This window comes from Globicephala melas, chromosome 10 (genome assembly GCF_963455315.2).
Source record: "Globicephala melas chromosome 10, mGloMel1.2, whole genome shotgun sequence".
In the NCBI taxonomy this organism is placed as follows: Eukaryota; Metazoa; Chordata; class Mammalia; order Artiodactyla; family Delphinidae; genus Globicephala; species Globicephala melas.
This window is the reverse complement of record NC_083323.1, coordinates 62,241,916-62,258,880: the sequence shown is the minus strand read 5'-3', so window position 1 is coordinate 62,258,880 and position 16,965 is coordinate 62,241,916. Positions and strand designations below refer to the sequence as shown.

Genomic DNA, 16,965 nt, shown 5'->3' with positions numbered 1-16,965 from the left:
CATGCACTTGGACAATTTACATCCTTTAATAGATGTTTTATATAACTGTAGCCTCAAGGGCTTACTTCTAGTTCTGTGGGAGAGATAAGGATTTTTTTTTAATGAGATAAGGATTTTTATGGGCTTCTTTATTAAACTTAGTCAAAAGATGAGTCAAACATGGTTATCTAGAATTTAAATGAAAAATTAAGTCTTTGTTCTCGTTAAACTGACTTGTCAGATTCATTATTGTGTCATTTTAAAGATTATTTGTTATATGAAAACATCAACGTTTTAATTTTTTTTTCAATTAAAAAATTTATTTATTTTGGCTGCGCCGGGTCTTTGTTGCAGCACTCAGGATCTTTAGTTGTGGTATGTGTGCGGGACCTAGTTCCCTGACCAGGGATCAAACCCAGGCCCGCTGCATTGGGAGCTTGGAGTCTTACCCACTGGACTACCAGGAAGTCCCCACATAAAAGTTTTTTTGATGGACATTTTCAGTTTCCAAATTTTCTTTATATTGAGTAATTCTATAAAGGACATTCTTATGTATAAAGCTGTTAGGCTAATATTCTCTGTGGTAGCTCAAATAGTGAATGTTTTAAAAGTTTTTCACATCAGTATTGACATATTGCTTTACAAAGGTGTTATGACCTTATTTATTTATTTGTTTGTTTATTTGTTTATTTATTTGCTGTGCCATGCGGCAAGCAGATCTTAGTTCCCAGACCAGGGATCAAACCTATGCCCCCTCAGTGGAAGCATGGAGTCCTAACTGCTGGACCACCAGGGAATTCCCTCTCCACTTTTTTCTGTGCTTGTGCATTATTTCACACACTTGAATCATTTCCATAAGATAGCAACTTGCTTTACTGTTTTTCCAAGTGTCTTCAAAATGTGAACATTTTCCATGTCTTCTATATTTTTTTCTCCATTTTTAAAAACTTTATTTTGAAATAATTATAGATTCACAAGAAGTTGTCTCCAGAATGTACAGGGTGGTACCGTGTACTTTTTGCCCAGGTCCCTCCAGTAGTAACACCTTGCTTAACCATAGTATGATGTAAAGACAAGCAAATTTACGTTGATACAGTCCACAGAACTTATTCAGGTCTCATCAGTTTTATATACAATCTGGTTTTAAGGCTCTAGGATATTCTGTATGTGGCTGGACTACAGTTACTGAACAAATCCTCACTCTCTTGTTGGTGTCTTGTTCTATTCGGGCTGCTATAACAATATCACAGATTAGGTAGCTTATGAACAACAGAAATTTATTTCTGGGAAGTCCAGGATCATGGTGCCAACAGATTTGGTATTTCGTGAGGGTTTTCTGGTTCATAGATAGTGCCTTTTCACTGTATCCTCAGTGGTGGAAGGGACTAGGGAGGTCTGTGGACTCTCTTTTAGAAGAGCACTAATCTCATTCATTTTCATGACTTAAGCAACTCCCAAAGGCCCCACCTCCCAGTACTATGACATTGGGCATTAGGATTTCAATATATGAAGTTGGGAGTTACACAGATGTTCAGACCATAGCAGTTGAAAGTTTCTAACTTTTCACTATTATAAAATTGTGATGAACATCTTTGTATTTATATTTTTGTATATCTTTCTTTTGAGCAAATCTGACAAGTAGAATTTCTGGACCAAAGAATATATAATTTTAAGGCTTTTGATAAACATTGCCAACTCTTAGCAAAGTTATATGAATTACAGCAGTGAGTTGTTTCTTTTTATACTTGTCAAAATGGCACTAAGTAGTTCAATAGGTAAAATTGACATTTAAAAAAATTTTTTTAATTTATTTTTATTTTTGGCTGCATTGGCTCTTAGTTGCAACGCACAGGCTTCTCTCCAATTGTGGCACGCGGGCTCAGTAGTTGCGGTGTGTGGGCTCTCTAGTTGTGGTACGTGGGCTTAGTTGTCCTGCAGCACGTGGGATCTTAGTTCCCCGACCAGGGATCAAACCAGTGTCCCCTGCATTGGAAGGCGGATTCTTAACCACTGGACCACGAGGGGAGTCCCGGTAAAATTGACTTTTTTTGGCTGGGGGGTGGGGGGCCATGCTGCGCAGCATGCGGGATCTTAGTTCCATGACCAGGATTGAACCCGTGCCTCCTGCAGTAGAAGTGTGGAGTCCTAACCACTGGACACCAGGAAATTCCCTAAAATTGACATTTTGCAATTAATTATTCCTGCTTGTTTTTGTACCTTTTCCCTGTTTGGTAGATCTCTTACTAGTTTGCAGTTCTATTGTTTTATTTTCTTTTTTTTGCCTGCATTGTGTCTTTGTTGCTGTGGGCGGGCTTGCTCCAGTCGGAGAAATGGCTACTCTTCATTGTGGTGTGCGGGCCTCTCACTGCGGTGGCTTCTCCTTGTGGAGCACGGGCTCTAGATGCATGGGCTTCAGTAGTTGCAGCACACGGGCTCAGTAGTTGTGGCACACAGGCCCTAGAGTGTGTGGGCTTCAGTAGTTGTGGGGGTGTGTGGGCTCATTACTTGCGGCACACAGGCGCTACGGTGCGTGGACTTCAGTAGTCGTGGCTCACGGGCTCTAGGGCGCCGGCTCAGTAGTTGTGGCGCATGGGCTTAGTTGCTCCGCGGCATGTGGGATCTTCCTGGACCAGGGCTCAAACCCGTGTCCCCTGCATTGACAGGCGGATTCTTAACCACTGCACCACCAGGGAAGTCCCCAGTTCTATTGTTAATAGTAACCTTCCAAACCTTCTCTGTTTTTACATGCCAATATGTTTATCTGTACAATGATTTTGTTTGTTAATATGAGTAAAAACCAAAATGCTTATTGTTTTGCAACTTGAATTTTTTCACTGAATAATATACCTTGGAGCACTTTCCACATTAGTGTATGTAGGCCTTTTTTTTTAAACGTTTATAGTTTTCTATGTTATGAAATATACTACATTTTATTTAACCATTTGTCTATAGATGGATATTTAGGTTATTTTCAGTCTTTCACTAATGGGGTCAGGGCTGCAATATACATTCTTGTATATGTCTTCTTCTGTACATTAATGGCTTTTAGAGTGCATACTCTTAACTAGTCTGGAGAAAAATATAAACATGCCCAGGAGTACTGCTTGTCTATATGCCATAGACCTCACACTTTGATTATTCTTGGCACCATTAGCAAGGGAGACATCAGATTTATGGGTAGTATGCTGCTGAAAGGCATATAGTTAATTATTTTGAGTCATTATTTAATGCTTAGTGAAATAGTACATCCCGTCAATAAGTAAAAGTTAAGTTTTTTTAATCATAATTCCCCAATATTGGGTATTTATTTATAAATTAAGTATACGTGGCATAATATATCTTGTATGTTAAATATTAACCTTAATCTCTTTATCATATTTGGGACCTCCCAATTCTTCAGTAGCTTTCTACATTTGCAGAAATGCCCATATTATGAGTTAGGCCTCTCCAGTGAACGTACTAGTCAAAACGCAAATTCCCAGATTCCCTTGTATCTGGATGGATGCAGGCATGTTACTAAGAGCCACTAGTCAGACCACACCTACAGATGTCTTCTTTTTGAAAATATACAATGTAGGGAAATGAGGGTTCTATTCATAACTTCCATTTCATAGACAGAAGTGGCAGTAGAGGCGGTCAGCTTAAAGTGGAGTTAATACAAGGTTGAGTTAGTTCCTAATGGAGAAGTGACATTGGTGCTGGTAATAATAAAAGTTGTAATGGATTTGAATTTTGGCATTTACTGCTTGGTGGTGGCAGGGTTAGTGATTTCCTCATCAGGGCACTTCCGGAACATTTTTTTTTTTTTTTTAAAAGATGTTGGGGGTAGGAGTTTATTAATTAATTTATTTATTTTTGCTGTGCTGGGTGTTCGTTTCTGTGCGAGGTCTTTCTCTAGTTGTGGCAAGCGGGGGCCACTCTTCATTGCGGTGTGTGGGCCTCTCACTATCGCGGCCTCTCTTGTTGCAGAGCACAGGCTCCAGACGTGCAGGCTCAGTAGTTGTGGTTCACGGGCCTAGTTGCTCCGCGGCATGTGGGATCCTCCCAGACCAGGGCTCGAACCCGTGTCCTCTGCATTAGCAGGCAGATTCTCAACCACTGTGCCACCAGGGAAGCCTGACACTATCTTTTAATAAATTACGTTTCTGTTTAATTTAGCCAGAGTGGATTCTGAATTCTAACTGATAAGCATGCCCTGTTTACATGTCTACATAGGGGCAAATGTAAAGTTTACTTGCATTCTAAAATTGCTACATAGGGACTTCCCTGGTGGTCCAGTGGCTAAGGCTCCGCTCTCCAATGCAGGGGGCCCAGGTTTGATCCCTGGTCAGGGAACTAGATCCCACATGCATGCTGCAACTAAGAGTTTGCATGCCGCAACTAAAGTTCGTGCATGCTGCAACTAAAGTTCCTGCATGCTGAGAAGAAGATCCCGTGTGCCACAACTAATACCCGGTGCAGCCAAATAAATAAATAAATAAATATTAAAAAAAAAAAAAGAAAAAAACGGTACCTAGAGGTGTTTTTGATTGTTTGTTTCTTTTGCCACGTCGTGAGGCTTTCAGGATCCCAGTTTCCCGACCAGGGATTGAACCCCTACCCCCTGCAGTGGAAGCGTGGAGACCCAATCACTGGAGCGCCAAGGAATTACATACCTAGAGGTTTTTAAATAATACCTGGGTACCTGTCCTGGTGGGGCTACCTGGTGGTACTATAAGAAAATTGGTTGTTTATTCCCTGAGCTAATTAATGATATGAAGTAGTTGTGAATTAACATCTCTAAGCGAAGATGTTGCTTTGGTTATTCATCTTTGGTGCTACTTTAAAGATGCTTTTGCTCCCTTGCTACGTTTGACATTTTGTTATTGGTTTTGATGTTTATTGTAAAAGCTTTTAGCAGCCCTGAAATCAAAAAGCCAAGAACCACTCCAATGTAAGACTTCCATTTTAAACAGGCACATGAAAACAAGGAAGATTGTATCAACTCTGATTTTCTAGCACATCAGAAGGGTAAATACAGTAGTTAAACATTAGTTGGGTTCTTTGTTTTGTTTTGCACCTATGCCTCTACTGTTCCATTCAAATAGACAGTTGAAAGTGTACTCTTGGCCTGTTTTATATTAATAGCTGAAATAGAAGAGGAAGACCCAGTTTCTACCTTTTCTTCATTGAGCCCACTGCCTGGTTGCAAAGAACACTTACTTAAATAAACTATTACAGTGGTAACAAAATAGAAGTATGTACAAATAACAAGAGGGAAAGAGGAAGTAGTGACCAACACACATGAAGTTAGGTGTCCAAGGTGTGTAGAAACTATAAGGAGTTTTGGTAGAATAGGCATTATACATATATATACACACACACACACATATATATTTTTAAAACTTGCTTGTTTACTTTTTTTACCTAATGAAGGTTTTATTTATTTATTATTATTTTGTTTGGCTGTATTGGGTCTTTGTTGCTGCACGCAGGCTTTCTCTAGTTGTGGTGAACAGGGGCTACTCTTCACTGTGGTGCGTGGGCTTCTCATTGCTGGGGCTTCTCTTGTCGCGGAGCATGCGGGCTCTAGGCGCGCCGGCTTCAGTAGTTGTGGCTTGAGAGCTCTAGAGCTCAGGCTCAGTAGTTGTGGCTCACAGGCTTAGTTACTCCGCGGCATGTGGGATCTTCCCAGACCAGAGCTTGAACCCATGTCCTCTGCATTGGCAGGTGGATGCTTAACCACTGCACCACCAGGGAAGTCCCATTATATTTTTTAAAATAAGGAAACTGGGGTCAGTGATTGCACAGTTACTGGGTGGAAGAGTGAACTTGATCTTTGTCTGTCATACCATAGTTGCCTCTCAATTGTTGGAATTTCTCTTCAATTTTGCTTTTTTTTAAAAAAAAATATTTATTTATTTATTTTGGGCTGCATTGGGCTTTCGTTGCTGCACGCGGGCTTTCTCTAGTTGCAGTGAGCAGGAGCCACTCTTCGTTGTGGTGCGCGGCGGCCCTCTCACTGCGGTGGCCTCTCCCACTGCGGAGCATGGCCCCTAGGCGCCCATGCGTCAGCAGTTGTGGCTCGCAGGCTCTAGAGCACAGGCTTAGCAGCTGTGGCGCACAGGCTTAGTTGCTCTGCGGCATGTGGGATCCTCCTGGACCAGGGCTCGAACCTGTGTCCCCTGCATTGGCAGGCGGATTCCCAACCACTGTGCCACCAGGGAAGTCCCCAATTTAGCTTTCTTAAGACAGTATTGGTACTTTTAAAGAAATATGAATTTGAGATTTTGGAAAACAACTGGGAAGGTGGTTAATTTTTAAAAATTATGTTTTAAGCAGCGCTTTAAGCTGGTAAGAAAGCAAATGAAATCTTCAGACCAAAAAAATCAGGAAGTACTAATCCAGAGAAAGAAGCAGGTGTTAAACTTAGGTCCTGCCCCTAATGCATCTGTTGATCCTTAGTGGCCCAGAGCTTAGATTTTCATCGCAGTGCTTAGAGACAGGACAAAAGATAAACTAGGGGAAAAAACAGCTTTCTCAGAGAAAAGGAAAAACTTGTCAGCTTTAGCCTTGGCTCTGGGTTGGTGGAAGGAGGGGTCTTATTCTAACCACAAATCCTCTTTGATGCAAAGTAGGGCTAAAATTCCCTACTTGTTCTCCAGAAACCCACGTTGAAAATTTTAAGTGATACCAGATTGGTAGTCTTACTGTGCAGTCATCCAGCAGAAAGAAAACAAATCCTCTGGGCTTCCCTGGTGGCGCAGTGTTTAGGAATCCGCCTGCCAATGCAGGGAACACGGGTTCGAGCCCTGGTCTGGTAAGATCCCACGTACCGTGGAGCGACTAAGCCTGTGCGCCACAACTACTGAGCCCGCGTGCCACAACTACTGAGCCCGCATGCCTAGAGCCTGTGCTCCACTACAAGAGAAGCCACCTCAATGAGAAGCCACCTCAATGAGAAGCCCGCGTGCCGCAACTAGAGAAAGTCTGAAGGCAGCAACAAAGACCCAACGCAGCCAAAAATAAATAAATAAATTAATTAATTAAAAAAAAGAAAATACACTTTCAGGACAAATGAAATAATGCATTGTAACATAAGGCAGAATGCGGTTTTTGACTTGGGAAAAAATTTCCACTTACAGAATCATTCAGACCCTCTATCACAGCTTAGATGGCAATAAAAATTGTACTGTGGAAAATTGCTGTAGATAACTCAAAAATTTGTTCTAGGTACTCAAACGCACACTAACATCAAAGATATGTGAATAGTTTTAATAAATTTAACAATACTTGCAAGTAGGTTGGGGTAAAGCAGTATTTCTATACTAATAGTATTTTATAAAAATATGTTTTTATTGTATAGGTAGCTAAATTTTACATATAAACATTTCAAGTTCATCTGCTTAAAAAGGTTTATATTTTCAAGTTGAGCCAAAAACTTTAAAATATTGTTTATTTAATATTTATTATTAGATTACATAATATTATTGGGGATTTTCTTCACATTTAAGTAATGGAAAAATTTTGTCTAAATTTATAATTTTAATGCACTGACTTTTTTTTTTTTTTTTTTTTTTTTTTTTTTGCGGTGCTCCAGCCTCTCACTGTTGTGGCCTCTCCCGTTGCGGAGCACAGGCTCCGGATCCACAGGCTCAGCGGCCATGGCTCACGGGCCTAGCCGCTTCGTGGCATGTGAGATCTTCCCGGACCGGGGCATGAACCCGTGTCCCCTGCATTGGCAGGCGGACTCTCAACCACTGCGCCACCAGGGAAACCCTGCTCTGACCTTTAAAATTAACAAATGGATCCTTTTAATATTTAGCAGGTAACATCTAAAGGAACTGGCTTAAATCCTAATGCCAAAGTATGGCAAGAAATACCTCCAGGAAATACTGATGCCACTCCAGTAACTCATGGAACTGAAAGCTCTTGGCATGAAACAGCAGCCACATCAGGGTCTCATCCTGAGGGTAAGTTGTAAATATTTCATCAGATTGAATCACATTTTGGTTAAACATACGGCCAAACCAGTTTATAGAACTTTTAATAGATTCTTTGATTATTTGATAAAATATATTTATAAATGTTTAACATGTAATTTGTATACCATTCTCGTTTATTTCTAGTACGAATGGATTGTCACTAATTTCAGACAGTAGCTGTATCTTTGGGTTCAGCATTTAACCCATGTACAATATGGTATTTTTAAATTAGTTTTGATCTACCATCATTGCCAGTGTTACTTACTCACTGTTTGATCTTAGGCAAATGACTTAACCTCTCCATGCTTGTTGCCTTCATCTGTAAAACATTAACAATAGCAATTAATTTGGCATTGGTTTTTCTGAGAATTAAGTGAACAAAGAACATGAAGCTGTCTTATACATAGATAGTACTATGTAAGTTTAAGCTGTTGTTAATCATTTTAGCTTATCCATAATGGTCAAACTTACCTCCTTTGGACTCTTACTTAAAATCTTGTGGATATTTTCCCAATTGCTAGAATTCTTTAAAATCTTGTTGTGCCCAGAGTGCCTAAAGATAGGATTTTAAAGAATTACTATTCACTTCCAGTATGTTTTCTTTAATACAGGTAATAGAGAACTTGCAGATGATATGTGTAAGGAATATGAAGTAATGTATTCATCTTGTGAAACCACAAGAACTACTACAGGCATTGAGGAATCAACTGATGGAATGATTTTGGGACCAGAAGATCTGAGTTACCAAATATATGATGTTTCTGGTAAACTTTATGGTTTTATTGTTAAAATGAGAATGCAGTATGCTAGTCTTTTTCCCCCTCCAGTCTTTTTATCATTGTTCTAGTAAACATGGCATTGATTGGTCTATTTTATTATTTGAAAAGAAGTTTATGTTAATGAAATATTAGGTGACTTTTATAAATACTGTTTTCAAATGGCCAAACATGAACATTGTAATTTAAAAAAAAAGTTTATTTTAAAGATCTTATTAAAAGAAAGTGTGAAATTAGAGATGAAAGGAGAAAACAGTCAATATAGTTAAAAAAGAGACCTAAATTACAATCTTTCAGAGTCCAAGTTTCTTGATCTATTAGTTGGGATCAACGCAAGTTCTGTCAATTTTCCCATCACTTTTGTCAGTGTGAAATGCATTTATAAATGTGAGATTGCAGGGATTAATTTTGAGAAAAAGGTTGTGTTATATCATAGTTCTACTACAGTTCAACTTGTGAGATATGTTTTTTTCACATTCATTTAATTAGCATGGATTATTAATTGCTTGGACTTAAAATGGATAAAATTTAAAAGAAACTAAAGATAGACTGTAGAACCTGATTACCTAACTTTATTTTTCTAAGTTCTAAAGGGTTTCTTTGGAAAATAAGTGTAATAGGGAGTAGGCATCTCTGTCACTGCTTAGTTCCCTGGCATTAGTCAAGGTATATAAACCTTTGTTCTCAGTTTATTTATTATATATATCTGGATTAGATTTCTAAGGTCGGTCAGCTTGTAAGTTGATTTCTGAAGTAGAATGGGGTGGTATTTCCATATAGTAATTTAAGGTGGTTAGGTTTTGCTCCCTCCTTGTTATAATATACCTATCCTGGCTACTTTGAACTTAGAGTTGGTTTAAGTGAATTGGCAACCAACTGGTATTTTTAAAAGTTTGCTGTAATAACACTGAAAGCTTAAATGAAGTTATTATTCATTTAGCCAGCATTTGGGTGGATGAATTTTATATTAGAAGGGTTGCATATACTACATAGAAATAGAATGCTTCTTATTTCATTTTTAATGAAATTAATTTAATATCTAATATTTTGAATCTTGAGTAGTAAGACAAAGTAGTGGTAAAATCATGCACAAAATTTATCTTTACAGGAAAGTATAGTGCTCTAAAATTAAGCAATGAAAAGAGTATTAAGAGATAGAAGTGGGTTTTTTTTTAATTGAAGTATAGTTGATTTACAATGTGTTAATTTCTGTACAGCAAAGGGATTCAGTAATACACACACACACACGTTCTTTTTTATATTCTTTTCCATTATGTTTTATCACAGAATGTTGAATATAGTTCCCTGTGCTATACAGTAGGACCTTGTTTATCCATTCTTTATATAATAGTTTGCATCTACTAGCCCCAAACTCCCAATCCATCCCTCCCCTACCCTACCTCCCCCTTGGCAACAACAAGTCTGTTAAGAGATAGAGGTTTAAGGAGTGTGACTAACATCAGATTTACTACCGATAGTACAGATGTGGAGCCATATATATATCCCACTTTGTGTAGTTCCTGTCTTCAAATTTAGATTACTGTTACTTTTGTTTATGTATATAAATTTATTTGTTTTTTTGGCTGCCTTGGGTCTTCGTTGCTGTGTGTGGGCTTTCTCTAGTTGCGGCACGTGGGCTTCTCACTGCGGTGGCTTCTCTTGTTGCGGAGCACAGGTTCTAGGTGTGCAGGCTTCAGTAGTTGTGTCTCACGGGCTCAGTAGTTGTGGCTTGAGGGCTCAGTAGTTGTGGCTTGTGGGCTCAGTAGTTGTGGCTCACGGGCTCTAAAGCGCAGGCTCAGTAGTTGTGGTGCACGGGCTTAGTTGCTCCATGGCATGTGGGATCTTCCCGGACCAGGGCTCAAACCCGTGTTCCCTGCATTGGCAGGCGGATTCTTAACCACTGCGCCACCAGGGAAGCCCCTAGATTACTATTACTTTTTTTTTTTTTTTTTTGGTGGTACGCAGGCCTCTCACTGTTGTGGCCTCTCCCGTTGTGGAGCACAGGCTCTGGACGCACAGGCTCAGCAGCCATGGCTCACGGGCCCATGACCAGGTCACGAACCCGTGTCCCCTGCATCGGCAGGCGGACTCCCAACCGCTGCACCACCAGGGAAGCCCCACTATTACTTTTGTTCTTTGAGTTTTCATTAAAGGAATAAATAGTTATCACATTTTTTTAAGTATTTAGGGTAATGTTTTACAATATGGTATCCAAGTGCTTTTAGTATTACCGATGATTTGTTAATTACTTGATAAAATATGTAATTTAAAAACTGATATGAGGGCTTCCCTGGTGGCGTAGTGGTTGAGAGTCTGCCTGCCAATGCAGGGGACGCGGGTTCGTGCCCCGGTCCGGGAAGATCCCACATGCCGCAGAGCAGCTGGGCCCGTGAGCCATGGCCGCTGAGCCTGCGCGTCGGGAGCCTGTGCTCCGCAACAGGAGAGGCCACAACAGTGAGAGGCCCGCGTACCGCAAAAAAAAAAAAAAAAAAAAAAAAACTGGTATGAAATCTGTCTAAAGAAAGAAGAATAGATAGGTTAAAAGGTAGACCTTGTGTGTATCTGAATTCTAAAAAGAATAAAAATACAGTTTTCTGGTGATTTTAATTTGTGCATACTTTGTGGCTTACTCTGAAAACAATATGTAAAGTTTACTACCTATGGTAATTAGATATTAACTTTTCCCCTCTTGTTTTCTACTATCAGGAGAAAGCAACTCAGCAATTTCTACAGAAGAACTAAAAGAGTGTTTGAAGAAACAATTAGAATTCTGTTTCTCACGGTACACTATCATTTTTAAACTGACCTTTCTCCGTTTTGAATTGTTTGATTAGTAGATGTGAAATACCTATGAAATAGAATGGAAAAATGGTTTTAATTTCCTTTGGTGATGTATTTTGGTATCATTCTTCAGTATATTTCTTAACTAGATTTAAAGATGTGGTCTCCAGTTGATTATGTAAAGGGTCTAGTCCCAGTAGAAAGATAATGAAATTTCTTTTGGATATTTTTCCTATAATCATATTCATTTTTAGGGTTCTCTATGTTTTTAGTAGTTTGCTCTTGTAATCTTTGAGCATAGAGTTATTTTTAATAAGATGTGGATGGGTATAGAATTTATATTACCAGTTTCTTCTATTAAATAAAGAGTTCCTTCAGGCAAACATTTCAAGATACCTTATTTACAGATAAGAATTAAGAATTATGTAGGTATATTTATAGCTTAGATGTATAAACCTTCAGTATGTAGAACTGCCCCTTCCAAAATAAACAGAAGTTTGGATATGTGTGCAAATGTAATACCTTCTGTTTTTTGGAGGAGGACCAGTAAACCAATTTTTTAAGCTAGAAACCTGGATTTTATCATAGACTTCTTTATTTCCTTACATATAATACAGTCTTGACTCAGTTTTAATTGATTTTTCATCCTGAATATCTCCCTTTTCTTCTCCACCTTTTTCTTCTTTGCCTTTATAGTCTAGTACAGGCCCTAGTTTTATGAAAACAAGACCCTTCTAGTCAGTTGTGCCTATGATGCAATTCATTTTGTCTCCCATACTTGTCATAGTTATTTTAAAATCTTTGCCGACTAGCTGGATCATTTGTGTGTCTGCTTATATTTGAGGGTTTTTTTCTCTTGATTGTCACAATTTCCTGGCTTTTTGCATGTCTTATAAATTTTGATTATAATTTGGACACTACATATGCTGGGCACTACATAATAAAAGAAACTAGAAAGCTGCAGTGTCATAATTTTTCTCTCTAGACAAGAGTTGAGCTTTCTTCTGGTAAGCAGAAGCAGATTGATTTCTTCAATCCAGTTAAGGATTGAGCTGAGTCAGGGCTGAGCAGCAACTTTAATTAGACTCGATCGACCTCTGATTTATCTCTGTTCCTTAGGCATGACCTTCTTAGGCTTTTGATTTAGAAGTTGGCAGGTTTCTGTTACCTCAGTCGTGAAACACCAAGGGAAATTTAGTTCTGTTCTTCAGAGGTTTGAGATGAGCTCTTTAGCCTCTTACTCTGTACAGCTTCAAAATCTGGCAAATGTCTTGTCAGGGAGACCTGTCTTAGGTTTGATGCAAGGTTGCTTCTTCTACTGGGGCTTCCACAAGACCACAAAGATTTTACTCTCCTTTTTCAGCCTTCCATCTTTCAGGGTCCCAGCCTTCCATCCTCCTCCTTAGAACTCAGTAAATGTCATATAGAGGAAAATCAGCTGTGTATTGGGGGCTCCTTTAGCTTCCAATTCATAATACCAGTCTTGTGCAACTGCCTAAAATAAAGCTCTACTAGTTTCTTTCTGGTCCAGGATCTGCAGATATCCTTGGAAAAGAAAGATTATCTTTCTGGAATTTCATTTTGTCCTTGTAGCTTCTACAGTTTTTATTTCCAAAAACATGATTTTTTTGTAATCTATCCAAGTTTTTTTAGTTGTTGCAGCATGAGCTCTGGCTTATCATGATCTATCACATCCTACTCAGAACTACGATACAGTTCAAACCAGCCGGGTAATTGCCATTTGTAGCTCAGTAGAATTGCCACTAAGACATATTAGGTATTAGTCATGAACATAATAGGTATTAGTCATAATCCTCGATGTTATATATCTATTAATTTGACTTACTTCTGACAAGGTAGTTTCTTTAAGGGTGTGTCATACTGTTTTATAAGGAGAGACTGGCTGAAAGTCTGAGTTGATTTAGGCTACAGCCTTTTAGTTGTACAATATTATGTTTACAGTTGTCTTATTTTCAAGTTCTTAAAGAATATCTGGTTGACTAGTATGTTCCTTTTTTTTTAATAAATAAATTTATTTGTTTTATTTTTGGGTCTTCGTTGCTGTGCGCAGGCTTTCTCTAGTTGCGGCGAGCGGAGGCTACTCTTCGTTGCAGTACGCAGGCTTCTCATTGCGGTGGCTTCTCTTGTTGCGGAGCACAGGCTCTAGGCACCAAGGCTTCAGTAGTTGTGGCACACGGACTCAGTAGTTGTGGTTTGTGGGCTCCAGAGTGCAGGCTCAGTAGTTGTGGCACACGGGCTTAGTTGCTCTGCGGCATGTGGGGTATTCCCGGATCAGGGCTCGAACCGTGATCCCTGCATTGGCAGGTGGATTCTTAACCACTGTGCCACTAGGGAAGCCCTGTTCTTTCTTTTATGAAGAAGTGAGTTTAACTGTTACTGGTATCCTCTCTATTCTTTTTTCCCCCAAGACAAATAACCACCACTTGTTGACAATTGTAACCTTAAAAAGGTAATTACTACTCTATTTTAGTATAATTTGAATGTAAAGGCCTGGACCCTACTCTTTGCCAAGTACTAAGGCTTTGTCATTTTGAATGACAAAGATCCTTTGTGGAACCTGTATTCTGACTGGGGGAGACAAAACAATAAACATAATAAATAAGCAGCTTAGAAGCGTGTTAGGTGATAAGTGCTATGGAAAAAAGTAGAGCGGAATAAGCAAGGGAAGAGGGGAATCAGGAGTACTTGGGTGGTTTCAGAATAGGGTGGTCATTGAGAAGGTGGCTTTTAAGCAAAGATTTCTAGCTGTTTATAACCAGACTGCTTCAAAGGTTTGATGTAAATAACAAGACATGAATTTGATTCTCCTTCAGTTTGTTGAACAAGATTTTATGTGTAAGATAGAGCATTTGTATCTTCTTTTTTAAAAAATGTATCTTAGTCTTTTGTCTTAATTTAAAATGTTTTATATTTATTATTTTAACTTTATTATTTAAATTTAAATAAAAAGTCAAACATACCTATTAAAAAATGCAAACATTAAGAAACTGAAAATCCTCCATGATCCAACTCATGGTTTACATTACAATTTTCTCCATATGCATATTCTAACATCAGTGCTAAGGTATTTATAAGATGGAACAAAACTGTATGTAATATTTTGTAATATACTTTAATATTAAGCCTCTTTCCACATCAATATAATTTCATAAATTCCTTGTTCAAAACTGTTGGGCACAATGTATTTGGGGATTCAGAAACTTTCCAGAAGTTGTTAGAATGTATCTGTTGTATATTATGTATTTTCATAGTTCACTGTGTTATTCCTGATAGCATAATTTTGTTTTCCTAGGTTTAGTGACAAAAGTTAATAAGGCATCTCTTTTCTTTAGGTGCTTTTTAAGATTTGTTTGTTTTATAGGACTGTTGCTTCTCTTATTCCTTTCAGAGAAAATTTGTCAAAGGATCTTTACCTGATATCTCAAATGGACAGTGATCAGTTCATCCCAATTTGGACAGTTGCCAACATGGAAGAAATAAAAAAGCTGACCACAGACCCTGACCTAATTCTTGAAGTGTTGAGATGTATGTAAATCGTACCTTTTAGCTTACTTTTAAAATCAAAGATTAAATATTCTTTTGACTTCTGATCATGCAGGAAATTGTTTTTAACTCCATATTTTTTGCTATTCTGTGCTAATTTATCTGTTTTTACTGACTGGTACATATATAGCTTGTATATCAGTTCTGTACCTTGGTTGTTCATCTTGATACCCATTTACTCAAGTATAAGCAATTAAACCTCTGTTTTCTGGGCTATTAGAAAGCTATATGTGTCATTATCACACCCTGTAAAGCAATCTGTTTCAAACTTTTGAACAAAAGTAATAAGTAAACTTTATATCACAACCCAATACACACATACACACAACTGAAACGTTAATAGTAGATTAATACTAAATGCTTGAAATGAGTTCATTTCTTTTATTATAAAATTGTTTTCACAACCTATTAAAAGAGTTGCGACCTGCAGTTTGACAAACACTGCTCCAAAGTTTGGTAAAGAATTTATATTTTAGATTGAGGATTAAGAATTTTTAGTGGTGTTTGTGTCTTATATCAGCATTTCTTGGTAACCTCTCTTATACAGGTTTTGTTAACTACTTGAGTAAAGGTGGATCTTCACTTTTTTTTTGAAATTCGTTGAAATGTTTGAAAGTTAAATAAAGCAAGTCCAGTAGTAGACTTACATGGGAGTAGGGATTTCCATTGTCAGAGGGATAAAAACATTTATGAAATCTCTGATCGGTTTGTACAGATCAAACCAGTCTTGATCTGGTTTGACCAGATCTTAAAATGACCCAGTCTTGTCAACATTTAAAGAATTTGCCAAGAGACAGAATCTCCTACCTCCAAGGGCTGAAACCTAGCACTTATACACAGGCCTTCTTCCTTAACAACTACTTTTATTCTCTCTACTTACCTGCACAGGAAGATGTGACATATTATCCTTTGAAGGGACTAGAAATAAAAGTTTTGGCTTGTGGTACTACCTTCATTCTATATTAACTCAAAACCAGCATCTGAAAGAAAGATTGTAATCATTTATATATAATTCTTGGTTTTAAGTGTTTCTCAGACTTTAATTTTAAGGAGAATTTTTTCACATATCAAAGCTCAATACATTCCCTAGAGTAGTGTTTGGCTAATGCAGTACATTGATTTTACTTGAAATAAAGAATTTGGTAATTGTATACAGGGAAGTGCCCTATGAGATATAAATATTGTATACTCCTTAAAGGCTTCTTTTCAACTCCAACACTGTGCCACGTCACAAAATAAGTACACTGAGTATTTGTGCAATGAATAACATTGGACAATGTTCTTTGCATATCAGTCTCAAGATACTTTATTGTAACTGTGATCTTTGATTCTACAACTTAATTTCTTTAAGATGTTAGCCTCTGCTAATTTATTCAGTTGGAAATTGAAATGAATAGTTTTTTAATGGAATTATTAATATCACTATTTTTACACTTTTGAATGAAACTTCTTTAAAATTTCAGCTTCTCCCATGGTGCAAGTTGATGAGAAGGGCGAGAAAGTGAGACCAAGTCATAAGCGTTGTATTGTAATTCTTAGAGAGATTCCAGAAACAACACCAGTAGAGGTAAATCATTAGTATTGTTAAAGCTAAATATTCTTAACTGTTTATTTTATTTTCAGTAATTTTTAATAGATTTATTTATTTTTGTTTATTTTTTTGGCTGCATTGGGTCTTCGTTGCTGCGCGCAGGCTTTCTCTAGTTGCGGCGAGCGGGGGCTACTTTTCGTTGTGGTGCATGTGCTTCTCATTGTGGTGGCTTCTCTTGTGGAGCACAGGCTCTAGGCGTGCAGGCTTCAGTAGTTGTGGCACACGGGCTTAGTTGTTCTGTAGCATGTGGGATCTTCCCGGACCAGGGCTCGAGCCCATGTCCCCTGCATTGGCAGGCAGATTCTTAACC

General features: G+C 38.2%; 1 protein-coding gene across 4 annotated transcripts in view; it reads left to right on the top strand.

The window, feature by feature from the left end:
* Positions 1 to 16,965, top strand: part of LARP4 (La ribonucleoprotein 4) — a 63,685-nt gene that overhangs the window by 9,302 nt on the left and 37,418 nt on the right. For 3 of the 4 annotated variants that reach the window (XM_030835086.2, XM_030835089.3, XM_060306180.2), the window contains 5 exons: positions 7,784 to 7,931; positions 8,555 to 8,707; positions 11,426 to 11,501; positions 14,910 to 15,046; positions 16,528 to 16,631. In XM_030835086.2, the coding sequence (XP_030690946.2) occupies positions 7,784 to 7,931; positions 8,555 to 8,707; positions 11,426 to 11,501; positions 14,910 to 15,046; positions 16,528 to 16,631 (618 nt within the window). The remainder of the gene's footprint in view (positions 1 to 7,783; positions 7,932 to 8,554; positions 8,708 to 11,425; positions 11,502 to 14,909; positions 15,047 to 16,527; positions 16,632 to 16,965) is intronic. The other variant, XM_030835088.2, reaches the window with a different exon arrangement.